General features: G+C 42.6%; 1 protein-coding gene across 3 annotated transcripts in view; it reads right to left on the bottom strand.

Annotated features, from left to right (window-relative positions):
• Positions 1–51: 51 nt before the first annotated feature.
• LOC139620948 (PDZ domain-containing protein 4-like) overlaps positions 52–13858 on the bottom strand; it is a 27930-nt gene continuing 14123 nt past the window's right edge. For 2 of the 3 annotated variants that reach the window (XM_071477038.1, XM_071477037.1), the window contains exons 2-7: positions 7019–7329; positions 6765–6852; positions 6574–6672; positions 6420–6482; positions 5844–5945; positions 52–3859 (exon numbers count right to left, since the gene is read on the bottom strand). In XM_071477038.1, the coding sequence (XP_071333139.1) occupies positions 1826–3859; positions 5844–5945; positions 6420–6482; positions 6574–6672; positions 6765–6852; positions 7019–7188 (2556 nt within the window). In that variant the 5' untranslated portion in view covers positions 7189–7329 and the 3' untranslated portion in view covers positions 52–1825. Of the gene's footprint in view, positions 3860–5843; positions 5946–6419; positions 6483–6573; positions 6673–6764; positions 6853–7018; positions 7330–7843; positions 7898–13858 lie in introns of all 3 variants that reach the window. The other variant, XM_071477036.1, reaches the window with a different exon arrangement.

Genomic DNA, 13858 nt, shown 5'->3' with positions numbered 1-13858 from the left:
TGGATTTTGTCATGTTGAATTCTTAAAATCTTGACACATGACACAAAACAGTTTTCATGATCACAGCATTTATTTAGAAAAGCTTTCACTGTAAAATGGCAGACACTGGACATCACAATACTGAACAAACAAATACACCATGTTTTTTTTTTCTCTATGCTATAAGCAGATTCATAGAAAGACATCCACAATTACAGTATGTTTAAAGGCTTTTCGTTTGTACATAGATGGAAAAAAATCGGCCTCAATATCAAACATGCACGTAAGCCAAATGGAAAAATCAGCTTTTGTTTATAAATCAGTTACCCCAACCTTGGCTATTATCGTTCTAGCTATTTTCTGGATAGCAATATAATGGCTTGTTCTGAGCCGGAATTTTAAAAAAAAGCAAAAATCCTCTGAATCATGTTTGGGATTGATGGGAAATGTCTAGAAAAATCCACAATTAATGTAGCTGCACACCCAATTAACTTCTGTAATAGCCAGGTATAATCTTTATTTGCAATCAAATAACCTTGTTCACAGTCAACACTGAAATAAATTAAATTGCATACTGACCAAAACTTACTGGTCTGGAAAAAGGACGTTTTGAACTGACAAGTGGAGAAAAGGGATTTGATAGTTTGTCCCTTGAAACAGTATTGAAGGTTTTCTGTGCTTTGTATGATACAATGTGCCTTTGCTTCAAAAAGAAAAACAGCAAGCCTGTCAGTTACTCTGTGCTTCAGTGTTTACTCTCATAGTTTTTTTCAGTGTTTTTGCTTTGAAAATTGTGCTATACAGTCAAATGTGCCTGAGACGAAGGCACCGCTCAGCCCCTCATTATCAAAAAGTCTTTGTGGTCTGACAATGATGTTGCATTTCCTCTGTCAAAACAAAAGAGCATTTGTACATGAGCGTTGCAAGAATGAAGGAAATGTAGTAACTACACACAATGTTGCTTTGAAAATGTCCTTAGTCAAAAGTCTTTCATGGACATTAAATATACAGCTCTATGGCACAGAAGTGGCTTTTTCTCATAGTGTTTTCACAGCTCCCTGGTTCTTAGCCCCACTTTTGCAAAGATAACTTTTCAGTTGTGCACCACTTCTTTAAGGGCTAAACAGCAGGTGGTGCCATCTCTCACCGCATTTCTTCTTTATGTAACAAGAGATTTCAAATGGTGACGTGTTTCTTTTTCTTGCTACAGCTTTTTAACTGGGCTCTCTCAATGTGTTGTTTTTTAAAAAATGCTAATGTGTCCACCTTATGTCTCTAAGTCTGTCCACTTGTCCATCCTCCATGCTTCTTTTTTGTCTTGTGCACTGACTGAGACATTCAGATTTCGAATCTGACAAGCTGAGAAGTTTCTATGTACGATAAAAGAATCACATTTCCTCACATGTGAGAGGTAAAGCATGTGAAAATAGGTGGAAAGCATCTTTCTGACTGGTTTAGATCCATTCAGCCAGACAAACTTTAAGAGGAATGCAATGTAATTAAAATGTACTGTTGTTAATTTCTGAAATTTATGACTTGTAAATCTGAATTTGTGATTCTGAAATGCATCTTCAGTGTGACAAAATTGTGTGTTCTGACTGATAATGGACACAAACCCTGGTAGTCTCAGTCATGAGCTTTTCTCCAATCCTAACATTTCAGGCCTGTGCATAAGGTATGCTACTTTAAATTACCATCACGGACTTGTGTGTTGCTGCAGTCCCTACAGACAAATATTTGTGCCAAGGTGTACTGAAGGAGACTATCAAAACATTTTGGCACTTTATTATCTCTGCCTAACTCTCTACAGGACAGGTAAGGGCTGTTTTCTCTGTCCCACTTTATCTCAGACTGTGGTGACAGAAAGCAGAGGGTTATAGACTTTCTTCCCATCAGCAGACCTGGTCCCATGAGCCAGCAGCTCCTGTATCGTGATCCAGTTGTCCAGGATTCTGCGACTGCGCTTCTTCATGCTCCTGCGGTGGCAAAGCTCCAGGATGGAGGTGGATTCCTGCTGGTGTGCCACCCCCTGCTGTCCACCGCCACTGCCCTGGTCCCTCTCACGCTCCCTCAGACAGTCGAGACGGCTCTGCATCATGAACTCCCTACGTCGCCGCTGCTCACGGGCCTTCAGCAGCTGCTGCTTGCGCTCCTCTTTGCTCCAATAACGGCCCATCTTCATTTCACTCACAGCATCATCATCCGTCGTCATGCCACTGCGCTCCTCTCTGATTTTCATGGCACGTGCCTTCAGGAGGCGATCCCTCACAGGCCGTTTGGCCACATAGCGTGATCCGTCACTGCGGATCTTCACCTTCCACTCCATACGAGGGGAGGCAGGCAGCAGTGAGGGGGGTAAGGGTACTGCAACTGGGACCTGGGCAACATCTTTACATGTGCTTCCCAAGCTCATCGGGCTGGCATCGCCTCCAATCTCCATGCTGCCCTCTCTTGGAGTCTCTCTGAGACCACCAAGCTGCTCGGAGGTGGAGGGAGACCTCAGCTGCATGCAGCTCAGGTAGCGGTGAGGCGGCTTTGTGTCAGTATGACGACGGGACAGGTAAGGGCTGTTTTCTGCACTGCGTCCACCAGACCTCTCTGCTGTCCCATTGGCTTTGGGGTTGCGTCTCATCCCTCCATCTGAGCCCCTTCTGGTTCCTCCATCCCGGGACAGAGACCTAACTTTAACTCCGGGGCTGGATGTCTTGGCCTCAGCTGCTTTTCTGTGATTATGAGAGTAGGGTTGGTTTAAGTTCGCTTGTACCCCATCCCCTCTTTCAGCCCTGGTTCCTCTCTCTCTCTGCCTAGTGGAAGTTGGAAGCTGCATACCTGCTGAACAAAGGGACTCTCCTCCCTCCAGGCTCTGTGTAGAGTGTGAAGGGTACTGGTCATTGACCAGAGGGGTGCTCCTGCAACTTTCTCCGCCAGTGTTGTAGGCACTCGTACTGTCTTTATCTGAGCGCTCCCTCTCCGGAAGCTCATTGATATCTGACAGAGCATGGTGACAGGACTCCTCACTCACCAAAGTATTGCTAATGTCCAAGCGTCCAGCTCCTACTCCAGCCCCTGCACTTGCTCCATTCTTGTCCTCTAGAGGCCAAGCCTTCAGACAACGCTCCCTCAGCTGCTGCATCTTCTGCGCCCTCAGGATATTACGGCACTTGAACTCCAAGTGGCGCAATTCCTCTTCCAGAAGGGCCATCTCGTGCTGCGTCAGGCTCTCATTCCTGTTCACATCCAGTGGGACACCCCCTTCTTCTTGTTCTGGCCCCTGGTCTCCCAGTAGCAGCAGAGCGTTACTGTTCTTCTCATAGTAACACTTGATTTCCAGGAGCTCTTTGTACCTATCACACTCCTCTTCAGTCAACCCAGGCATCATCATCCTCACAGGATCTGCCATGTAGGCCCTCTCCAGTCGCTCCACCTGTTCCAACCCTCCCCCATTAACACAGTCCAGCCCTAAGAGGGAGTCAGTACTGAACTGGAGGTCCTGGGAGTGCAGCAAGGGTGGAGTGTCCCCTCTACCAGACAAAAACTTGCGCATGCTGCCAGGTGTATTGGTGGCGTTTGTATTGGAGGCACTAGTGTGGTCGTCTCCCAGGAGGTCATGTTCTGATGACTCTTCATAGCGGGTGCTTTCATCGGTACGGCCCACCCCACTGTCCAGCTCCTGGCTGTTGCTCAACACGGTTTGGAGCAAATCAGGTGAGTCCCTGCTCATTGAGTGACCATGACTGCCTAGTAAACCTCCACCAGCGACACCGCCTGGTCCAGCACCCAGGACTGAGGTGCTGTTCCTCATTCTGTGGCTGCTGGGCAGATGGACAGCATTGTCCAGTGGCTCCAGGTCCAGCTCATCTGGGTCCAACTGGTTGTCATTCTGACAGGTGAAGGTGGCATTGGTGGAAGTGTCAAGTTCATGGTTGTTAAAAGACAAGGAAATAACAATTAGAGAAGTATTAGAATGTGCTATTCAAATAACAGTTTATCTTTTATGAAACATAATTTTTGTGTGTTTGAACTTGCATTTACTAATTTTTTTGGCCACTTGGGGGCAGGCATGGTCAGATTAATGAACAGGCCTACTGGACACAGTCTGTTTTGAAGTGACATTTCTTGTTGGGAAGTAAATTTAATGACTATGAAGCAACTGAAAATGACTTCAAAGAGGCAAAACAACTACAAAAGTGTCCCTTTGAATCTGTGGCACTTGTTCTTGTGTAGCAGCGGTGTGGGGCCTTTTGTATGTCAACAACATATACATCAGCCAGTAGTGCAAATGACCAAGCAGGGGTAGATAGGTCACATAAATACTCAAGAGTGAAACCTAAAATAACAAAATAATAAGTGTTCCCTGATGCATTCATTTTGTGTTCAGCGCCTCTATGGTAGAGGGAATAAAGGACTTCTTCTATATGTTCCAGATGGCCCTTGCCTAATCACTGTGGGTTCATCACTTTCACATTAAACCTGGTCATTTGATCCATTGTTAGTGTAAAACTACTGATTACAGCAGTTTCAATGTTGTCTGCAGGACACTTCTTCACTGTTGGTAAAGAGCAGTATTACTTTCTGTCACTAGATGGAGTCAGAGCAGTGTGAGATTTTAACTGCAATAGTTTTTAGTTTTCATCGAAAGACAGGTCAATGAAATAAAATAACACTTTGTTTCTAACAGTGGTGCATCTAAACACGATCTACCTGATGAAGAAGATTTGTTTCGTATTTTTCATCCATACAGATGGATCCAATCTTTAAAGATGAATAGTACTTGATTTTTCATATGAACTGTTGTTGTTTCTAATCTATTTACTTTATTGTTTTGATTGGCATCCACTCAGAAGCTGATCAAATATAATGCAAATACTTGTGTTCAAATTAGTAAACAATTCACTCCTCAGAGCACAGTTTATCTTGGCTAATTGGTTTGATTCGAATGTGAATTGTGTGCAGACTGCAAGATGGAGTATTGATTAGCTTCATCTTCATTCTTATTCTTCAACAACCCCTTCACCTCTCTCTCTTTCTCCCCCAAGACCACAGATCAAGCTTTAATCTCTGCTTGTGCATTTCCCTCTGATGACTCTCCGTCCTGCCCTCTCTCCCTTGAATCTTAATGTGGGACCATGGCTTAGCAGTATAAATCTTGTCAGCCCTTCACAGGTACTACTTGAGCTCATCTCTCCAAATACAAGGACGAATTTAAACAGAGGTGAGGTTATTTGTGTATGGTGTGTGTGTGTGTGTCTTTGACTTAGACCATTTTAATGAGTGCCTTTTAAATCTGCCCTCTAGCTCTGTACAAATGCAGCCAGCATACAGATTCTTTGTATTCACACATACGCTGTGTCTGTGTGCGTCTCCGTCTGCAGCACATTTTTACAACAGTATGCAATGAAACCCCATTTTGTCGGGTTGACATGTGTCAAGTTGTGTGTTTACAAGTAATTTGGCAGAGGTGTGTTATTGAGGGGCACCTGGTGTGTGTTACAATGCCCTCGTATCTGCTGGAAGAGTGACCTTGAGGGAAACAGAACGGTGCCACATTAGCACTGTGAGTACAAGCTCTATTTGTCTTTGCCTCTCTCTTCACAGTATCTGTGTTCTCATCATGTTTTTGCACCTCTCTGCTTTTCTGCCTCCTTACACAAGTAAGCTCGCAGGATAGGACAAAGCAGAGAACCATGCTCTTTCTCATGTCCCCAATTTCTTTTCTTAATTTTTCTCTCCTCATACATCCAGGGGTGTAAAATAACTCCTTTCTACATAAAAAGGGAGATAAAGGGAGAGGAATGTTTTTTTAGGTCAGTATTCAGACTGAGCGTTGCAGTGCTCCCTGAAGACTGCATATCCAATTTCCTCACCTCTATCTCGGGTCGTGCAAGGAGCAGGGAGACATTAGTGCTGTCCTCTCTGGTGAGAATAGCTACCGCCTCCTCTCTGTCCTGAATGTCCACTCCATTTATCTGCCACAGAAAGAGAGGAATAAAATTGAGCTAATGTCAGATAATATAAGAGCCTTTCCACCAAAGCTAGATTCAATTAAATCACTCAGTTCAGGAAATGGTTTTTCTTTAGAATTCAACTCTGGAAAAAAAAATCTCTCTTTAGTGTAAAAGCTTGGGTAATGATATTCAAACTCTTATGAAAGCATTCAGAATAAATGCTGCTCTATAAGCAATTTGCTTTAATAAGGCTGTATTAAAAGTGACTTGGCTCCAGCTCTATTGTAGGTCAGGGGTTATCTAAGACTTCAGTTTAGAGCATTACATAACTGGTCAAAAAGTTATGTATAAAACTTTTAGGGTTAGGTCTAAAAAGTGTTTTGTTGGTTTAAATGTTGTCATGTAGAGATAAACAACCCTGTAGTAGTGATAATAATGCTTTCATTGTTGCAGTAACAGCATATAAGGGCAGTATACTGTTGAGGAAACCTGCACCTGTAGTATTCTGTCTCCCTTGCGGATGCGGCCATCTATTGCAGCAATACTGTTCGGGTTCACCTGGGGAAAAAAAAGAAGAAGGATTTGTTTTGGAGTAGGAAGAAAAATGGGAGGATTTATTGAAAATTCAATTTCATAACACTGTCTTCACCTCTCCTACGTATATTCCCAGGTCCTCCTCATCATCGGTTCTGTAACACACTGTCAGCCCGAGTTTATCCTGCTGACGAGACTTATACAACTCCACCTCCTAGTGCAGTCAGAGAAAAGTTAGAGGATGTCAGACAGAGAATGGTGGGGCGGCTTTCTGTACCAGAGTTTGAGTAGCTAATGGGCTCTCACCTCATACTCCAGCTCGTCCTGCCTGTCCACTTCATGCTGAGTGATATCGAAGTAGTCAGTGGGATCATAGTATACAGGCTCTATAAAGCTGAGGATGAGAATATTCAGGACGTAATATTTCAGTAACTGAAAACTGAAAGTGAAAAACTTCAAATGTGTGAACAGAAGGGAATGGACTACAACCAAAACAGCAAATGAATTGTGGTCTGACAGTTAGACATGCTGCAGAGGCCTATTATTCTACGCCCACTCACAGTTCATTGAGTAGATATGGCTCCAGTAGCGGTGGTAGTGGAGGGGACGGCGGAGGGTCGGGTGGGGGTGGAGCTCCACAGGGATGCTGGCTGCTCTTGCCCAGAGTCAACATATGTTGGAAGCTGATGTCTGTTTGGGTGCAGCTGTCTACACAGTCGGCCATGCCCATGGTCACTGGTACTAATCCTCCAGGAGCCCCTGCAAGGCCTGCCCGTCTGCGGGCCCCTCGCCTCAGTATGTTGGACAGCACGGGGTCCCGTATGTCCAGAGTGGGGTCCCCAGAAAGACGGGACAGCTCCTTCCCATTCACCTGGAAAACCAAAACAGTCAAGATCAAACAGTGGAGCAGCAGGAGGAGAAGAGGAAAAGAAGAAGAGAAGGAGAGTAATTACATCTAGTTTCACCTACATGATACAGAGAAGCTGCAAAATACACAAGATATAGATGGAGATGGGCAGCAACTGTGTTTCATGTGGTGACAAGATGAACTAGAAAGGTGCTGACATGAATAACATGAAGAGGAAGACGGGAGGATAGACGGACACACATCAGCAGTTTTATCAGACAGACAAGGTTAGTTAAACACGGGGAACAGGAGGGAGGCTACAGCTACACACCTAACATGAAAAGGGACTGAGGTCAAGTTAGTCAAATTAAAACTAGAAAAAAAAAAACGGTTCAGCAGACATATAAGTGTGTTTAAACTACCACAGGGCTGATGGTGTTTCTATAGGAACACAGAAACTATATATATATATATAAAAAAAAAAGGTTTCAACACCACATCACATGAAGCAGCAGAGCAGAGAGCTGTATACTAAGACCTTTAATCGACCATCAGCATCGAAAGAGCACAGCATGTTGCTTATATGACCCTTCTGTGGAGAGAAGGAAAGAAAGCAATTACCACTGGGAGTGGTTGTAAAGCGTTAAGGGTCGGTTGTGAAGGGTTTTTTTTTGTAAAGGAAAGCACCAAGAGGAAAGAGGAAATTCAAGTTAATGGTCACACAGATGAAAATGAGGTTCCTTTGTATTGTACTGTAGTTTTGGGCACTTGTGTTCTACTGAGCACTCATTTTTCTTTGTGTGTGAATTAGAAGTGGTTCCTCTCTGCAAATGTATTTAAATGATAAAACTTATCAATATTCTGGAGAAGCTAGTTTCATTGTGCCATCTTAACTGAGTGAAGCAGAGGGAGCATCACTTAAAATGATTGTAATATAATTTGTTCTGGGGCATCACGCTTTCAGTCATTTTGATTGGGAGTAATAAAACATTTCTGGCTCAGACACAGTATATTTGTTTTTTTTCCCTCCAACTCTCTGTGGACACTGACAGTTCATTTAAATAGTTCTGAAATATACAGTGTAAATAGCTGTCAGAAACACAATATGTATCACCAGTCTTTTTGTTGCCTAGTCTAAAAGTCCTATGGCAGTCCTGTAGCATATGAAGTGTTTCACCTGCTCTCCCCCCACTCCTGGTCCGAACAACAAGAAAGAACGTAGGTTTTAAAAATGAAAGATTACTGAAAATAAATCAAAACAGTACAGGGGTTTGACTTCAGGGTGTCTGAACTGAAAACAGTCCTGGTCAAATCAGCAGGAAAGATTCAGTCAGTAGCCTAGCTTATTTAAAACAGTTTTTAGCTTTGATCCAGACAAGAGTCTCAACAACTATTGCATGGACTACCATGAAATCTGATACAGACATTGATGGTCCCCAGAAGATAAATCCTAACGACCTTTGTGATCCACTGACATTTCCTCTGACGCCACAAGCAAATCAAATTTTTAATTTGTTCAATACTTTGGTTGCCTTTAGCAGCAATATGTGCATCTCATGTATTAGCATACATTAATTAATGTTTTAAAAATCCAGAAGGTTGTGAAATACCTTAAAAAAAATTGGGTTAAAAATGTTAATATGAATGAATGAATGAATATTTTAATAAATGTTTGATGATTCTGAAAATACCTTCAGAACAACATAAGCATGTTAACCATCGGGTCGTTAACTCAAGGGTCGTTATCTCCGTGACCTGAATGTAGGAACATGCTAATGCTAATGAATGAGAGACATAAACCAGGGCTAGGTTGTTAATTGGCAAATGTTAGCATGCAAACACACTAAACTAATTTAACAGTCAACCTGGAGGTCAACATTATACCTGCTAAACATTAGCACGTTAGCACTGCTGTGTTTAAGAACAGCCTCACATGGCTGTAGACAGTCAGTCGTGTTCAAAATTAAATGCAGGACCATTCCTCTACGTTTCCCCCACATTTTTAAATGCTCCGGTGTTTCTGCAGCATTCACCAAGTTACATAGAAGACTTCCTATGACTTTTTTAATAGCTACCACATATTCTTACAGTTCTCTTGGTTTGATCACATGTGAGACAGAGAGTAACATGATGATGTTTATGAGCCAGTGAGAGTCTCCGTCAGAGCCAGACACCCTTTGTAGAGTTTCATTCACGTTGTACACAGTCGCTGACCTTGGCTGTCTGCGACTCTCCACATCTTTACCACCCTGCTTCATTCTTCCACTCCCACTCCCTTCCAGTAATTGCATGTCAAATCAATGTTCTCCTGTGCAGCCAAGCACAAAAACTTTCTTGCCACATTCAATCCCTGTCTATCCATCGCCACCCTTTTATTTATTTATTTTTTAAATTTTATTTGGTTCACTCTCATGCCGCTACCACTCCACACCACAACCACCCCTCTATCTTTCTTCCTTTGCCATTGTGTTTCCATGCTTACATTCATTTCCCTTCCTGTTCTCTCACCCTCTCTCGACCCATGCTCACTCTTGCTTTCACTCCCTCCCCCTGTTTTCTCCAGACTCTGGCTTTCTTTCGCTGTGCTGCCTCAGCAGTTCTGTCTTCTCCGTCCCTTCCCTGGAGATGAAAACCCACACTCCTCTGTTTCCATCTATTTCAGCCAGTCCATCTCCTTGTGTGTGCATGTCCCTCCTCACACTAATGTTCCTTCATAAATCTTGCTGTCCCTCTTAATGAGCTTCTTCACTTGGAGACAAATAAGACGCTACCTCTCTACATGGCCTGTTGGTGATGTAGGAATTAACACAATCTAGTTTGCCTGTTAGATTAGAGAAAAACGCACCTTAACATTCCTCACTGTAGTGCATTTTGTGCTCATGGCCAAACTCTGCAGGATCAGAGAGGGGCTAATAGGAAGCTGCTCCATGGTCATGAGTGACAGATATGAATACTGAGAGAGAGGAGAGTGGGGGGCTTCTCATTCATTATCAATGAGAGGTGCTGAGATTGCTTTGAAGACGACTTCATGCAGGGTAATGGTTGTGGTGCGTTAGACAGCTTTTCGCCTCTGACTTGATGGAGAATCCATTACGCTCTTACACGTGCTGTTCTTTATTATCTCTGGGTTAGTAGGTCATTACATACAGCTGCTGTTTATAAGCTACACAAGCTATGCAAGTAATACTACGAGTGCACACCCAATCCCCAGACTCCATCCTTATTCTGTACATTTGTGTTCAAAATTTGAGTTGAAATACTGAAGAAAACAGCATAGCATCCAAATTCACAGCAGGGAGTGGGCGGTGGTGGTATCAGTGGCTGCGGAGCCGAGGGTGGAGATGGGGGAAAATGTGGGTAGAGATGAAAGGGATGCAAAAAGTTCAAAGTGTAGAGAGAGACACGGAAGGAGTGCATGGGGAGAGAAGAGAATGGGAGGTGAGGAGAGGCTAATGATGCAGGAGAAATGTAGAAAAACAAGCTTTCAAGGAATGTAATGTAAATGTAAATAGGGAGTGAACCTGGCTCTGGGTTCAGTACTCGCGTGTAAACACATGCACAATGGAAGCTGATGTTGAATTTAAGTGGTTGATGCATAATTAGTTTTTATCTGAAAGCCCTTTAAAAAGCAAATTAATCTCATGTGCTGTACAACAGGCTGAGATGAAAAAAAAAAAAGCCGGGGAGGGTGACGACTAATTCCACAGTAATAGGCTGCACATTAAATGAAAAATACACAAACAGTCACAGTCTGAATCTGAAGTTTGCTCTTTAAATCATTTGCTCCCAGCAACACAGGGTTTTGTTCAAGCTCAGATTTTGTGCCTTTCCACAGTGTTTGTGCAGAAGCTCCTGCACGACCGATACCTGCCCCCACCTAACATATTGAATTCCACTTGTTCGGTAATTGATTTTTCTCATCTCTCATGCTTTGAAGGCTGGAGCAGTCACCTCCTCAGAAAATCAATTAATCTGGAGACGGAGTTGACCTACTCTGGCTATAACCCCTGTTGTTTGATATCAGCGAGCTCATTTAAATATACAAGCCTATTATAAAACGGGAAGATATTGATGTAAAAGCAACTCGAACATTCTTTGAAATGAGGGTGAGGAAGCTAACAAATCTCAGTGGGAGCGTGGAGTCTATAAATATGCATAATTTGGCAATACATTCTTCATATGCTTGTATGCATTGTTGTGGTGGTGATGGTGGAGCAGCGAGGAGGTCTGAGAGAGCGTGTGAAAGATTATAAAATTTAAGTACGTAACACTTCACTGTTTCTCAAAGGGAAAAAGGTAACATGTCACAGGCTGCATGACCTTACAATAACGCCCTCCACCCTCTTTTTTCTTCCACTCCTCTGCTATTGAAGGAGAGATGAGAGTGACATCCTCTCCTTTTTGTCTCGTCTTGGTGTCAGTCACATGTGTCAGAAGTCTGCAGGTGGGAAAGAGCAGGAACCCGGCACACACAGACACACACATTATACACACCAGCCTGCACTTCACCTGAGAAAACAGACACACTCTTGACATAAAAAGAAGCTGACGAGCCAAAAGGTAATGAGCAGTCTGTCAGCTGACCTAATTAACCACCGTTAATTGTTTCTTTTTTGCACCACTGGAAATTAAATGAAACAGAAGACAGTGGAATTTAGAATTTACAAGCCGTGTATAAACATAAACAAATGCTTTATAAGTCATTATAATGTAGACATAATGTCTTTTTAAGACTATATTGATCAGAAACTTTAATTCCTCCTGTGAAGTAGTATATAAACAGATAATGAATGACTGTAAAATATAGGTTTTATAAAATACATCTTCGTAAGAAAAGTTAAAACTGTTGAAAATATTGCACATTAACAAACTACAAATATAACTACATGATGATGTGTGATTACTGTACTGGATTTATTGTATGTTTATTAACTGCTTATAGATGCCAAATACAGGGAGGTAAATAGGGAAGAAAGAACACAGGGGGAAACAATATTTGGGAATATTGTTATATCGTAAAAATAATTTGCAATGACAATATTACCTGCAAATACCGGAGAGTGGACAAAATAACAGGAACAGATGACATTATAACGCACATAAACTTTCAGTGTAATGTGATTTGTTGAGACACTAGCTTGTGGTGCCAATTTGTTCCACCACATTATATTAACATGTGTTTCTATTATTTTGTCCACCTCCATGTTTGCATGTGTGTTCAGGCGTCTGTGTCATCCACACACACTTGTCCAGCTAATATCATCTGGTCGTTGGTTTGTGTTGACCCTCGTCTCTTTTGCCTCTTGTGACTGTCAGCGTGTTTCTTCATGTCATTGTGAATAAAACCACATTGGATTTGTTTAATGACGCCGGTTGCCATGGAAACAGCCTCCTGCTTTACAGTGACAGGGGAGAGAAAAAGAAAGGAGCGGCTGAAGGGCTGGGTGGAGGGGCTTAGGTTTACTGCGTGTGTATGTGTGTGTGTCAGGTATTTTGTAAAATGCATTCAAAATGCAATATCTTGCTCACAATAATGTGTGTAATTCATCATACTAGCAACAATATGCCTTTTCCAAGCATATAGGAGGCAGAATTGATCAGAAAGATGCCGATGGGTGTGTACCAACCACCAGCGTGGAGCGTATGTGAAGCAGAGGCCCGATGTTTAATGCATGAGTTTTATTCCTTTGGCAAGAGTAGCAAGTGTTTTGATAAAGTCAAATTTAACGGCCTGGTTTTCCAGCCTGGTGTAGCTGTAAGCTGTTTAATGCTGTATTTATTGTCTAAAGACAGACACAGTTAGTAGAATGCATCTAATTTGAAGGTTTAATTATACACGTTAGTTAAGAAAAACAGCTCAAAGCTGCAAACCTCTATAGGGAAAATACACAGCCTGGAAAGCCACGAAATGTGACGGAAATGTAATTATGTCCTTTTTAATGATGATCTTTTTTTTTTTTTTATGATTGGGCTCCTCCATCTTTTGCTTGGCATGATCTTTGGATTAATCAGCCATCTGCACAGCAAGAATTGCTGTGTTTGTAATCATTACATGTTATAACCGAGATTGAATTTCATGGACAAAACAACATGTTGTCTGTGATTACCTCTCAACCGCCTTTAGTATTTTGGATCTTTTTCTTTATACATTTCTCACTTCTTTCACAGTTTAACAGACGCCAGCTCATGCTTCTTATATGAGACCTCCAGGTTTCAGTGAATATACCCTCATTACAGTGCGCTAGTCAACGTCTCTCACAGCCAAGGGCTCTGGCTCTGGTTCAGTACTCCATCTGCGTTTGTTCTCTCATGTCTCATGCTTCTCTGCTCGCAGCCAGCGATGTCGTTTCAGGCTTTCCAGACCACAGTATATGCAGACCACCCCAAAATATCTGATCTACCACCTTCCACACCTACAGTGGATTTGCATAGAACATGACAGGTCCTCTGCATGCTTAAAATCATACATACGTCTCCTCCCGGTCACTCTTCGCTCCACTCATGGGCACACCCGTCTGGAAAGCATGTGCAGGAACTGTCTGACAGAGCTGAA

This window comes from Trachinotus anak, unplaced genomic scaffold (genome assembly GCF_046630095.1).
Source record: "Trachinotus anak isolate AG129_WGS33_773 ecotype Australia unplaced genomic scaffold, CSIRO_AGI_Tana_v1 ptg000004l, whole genome shotgun sequence".
NCBI classification, from domain to species: Eukaryota; Metazoa; Chordata; class Actinopteri; order Carangiformes; family Carangidae; genus Trachinotus; species Trachinotus anak.
The sequence above is the reverse complement of the archived record's forward strand: the minus strand, read 5'-3'. Positions and strand labels throughout refer to the sequence as shown.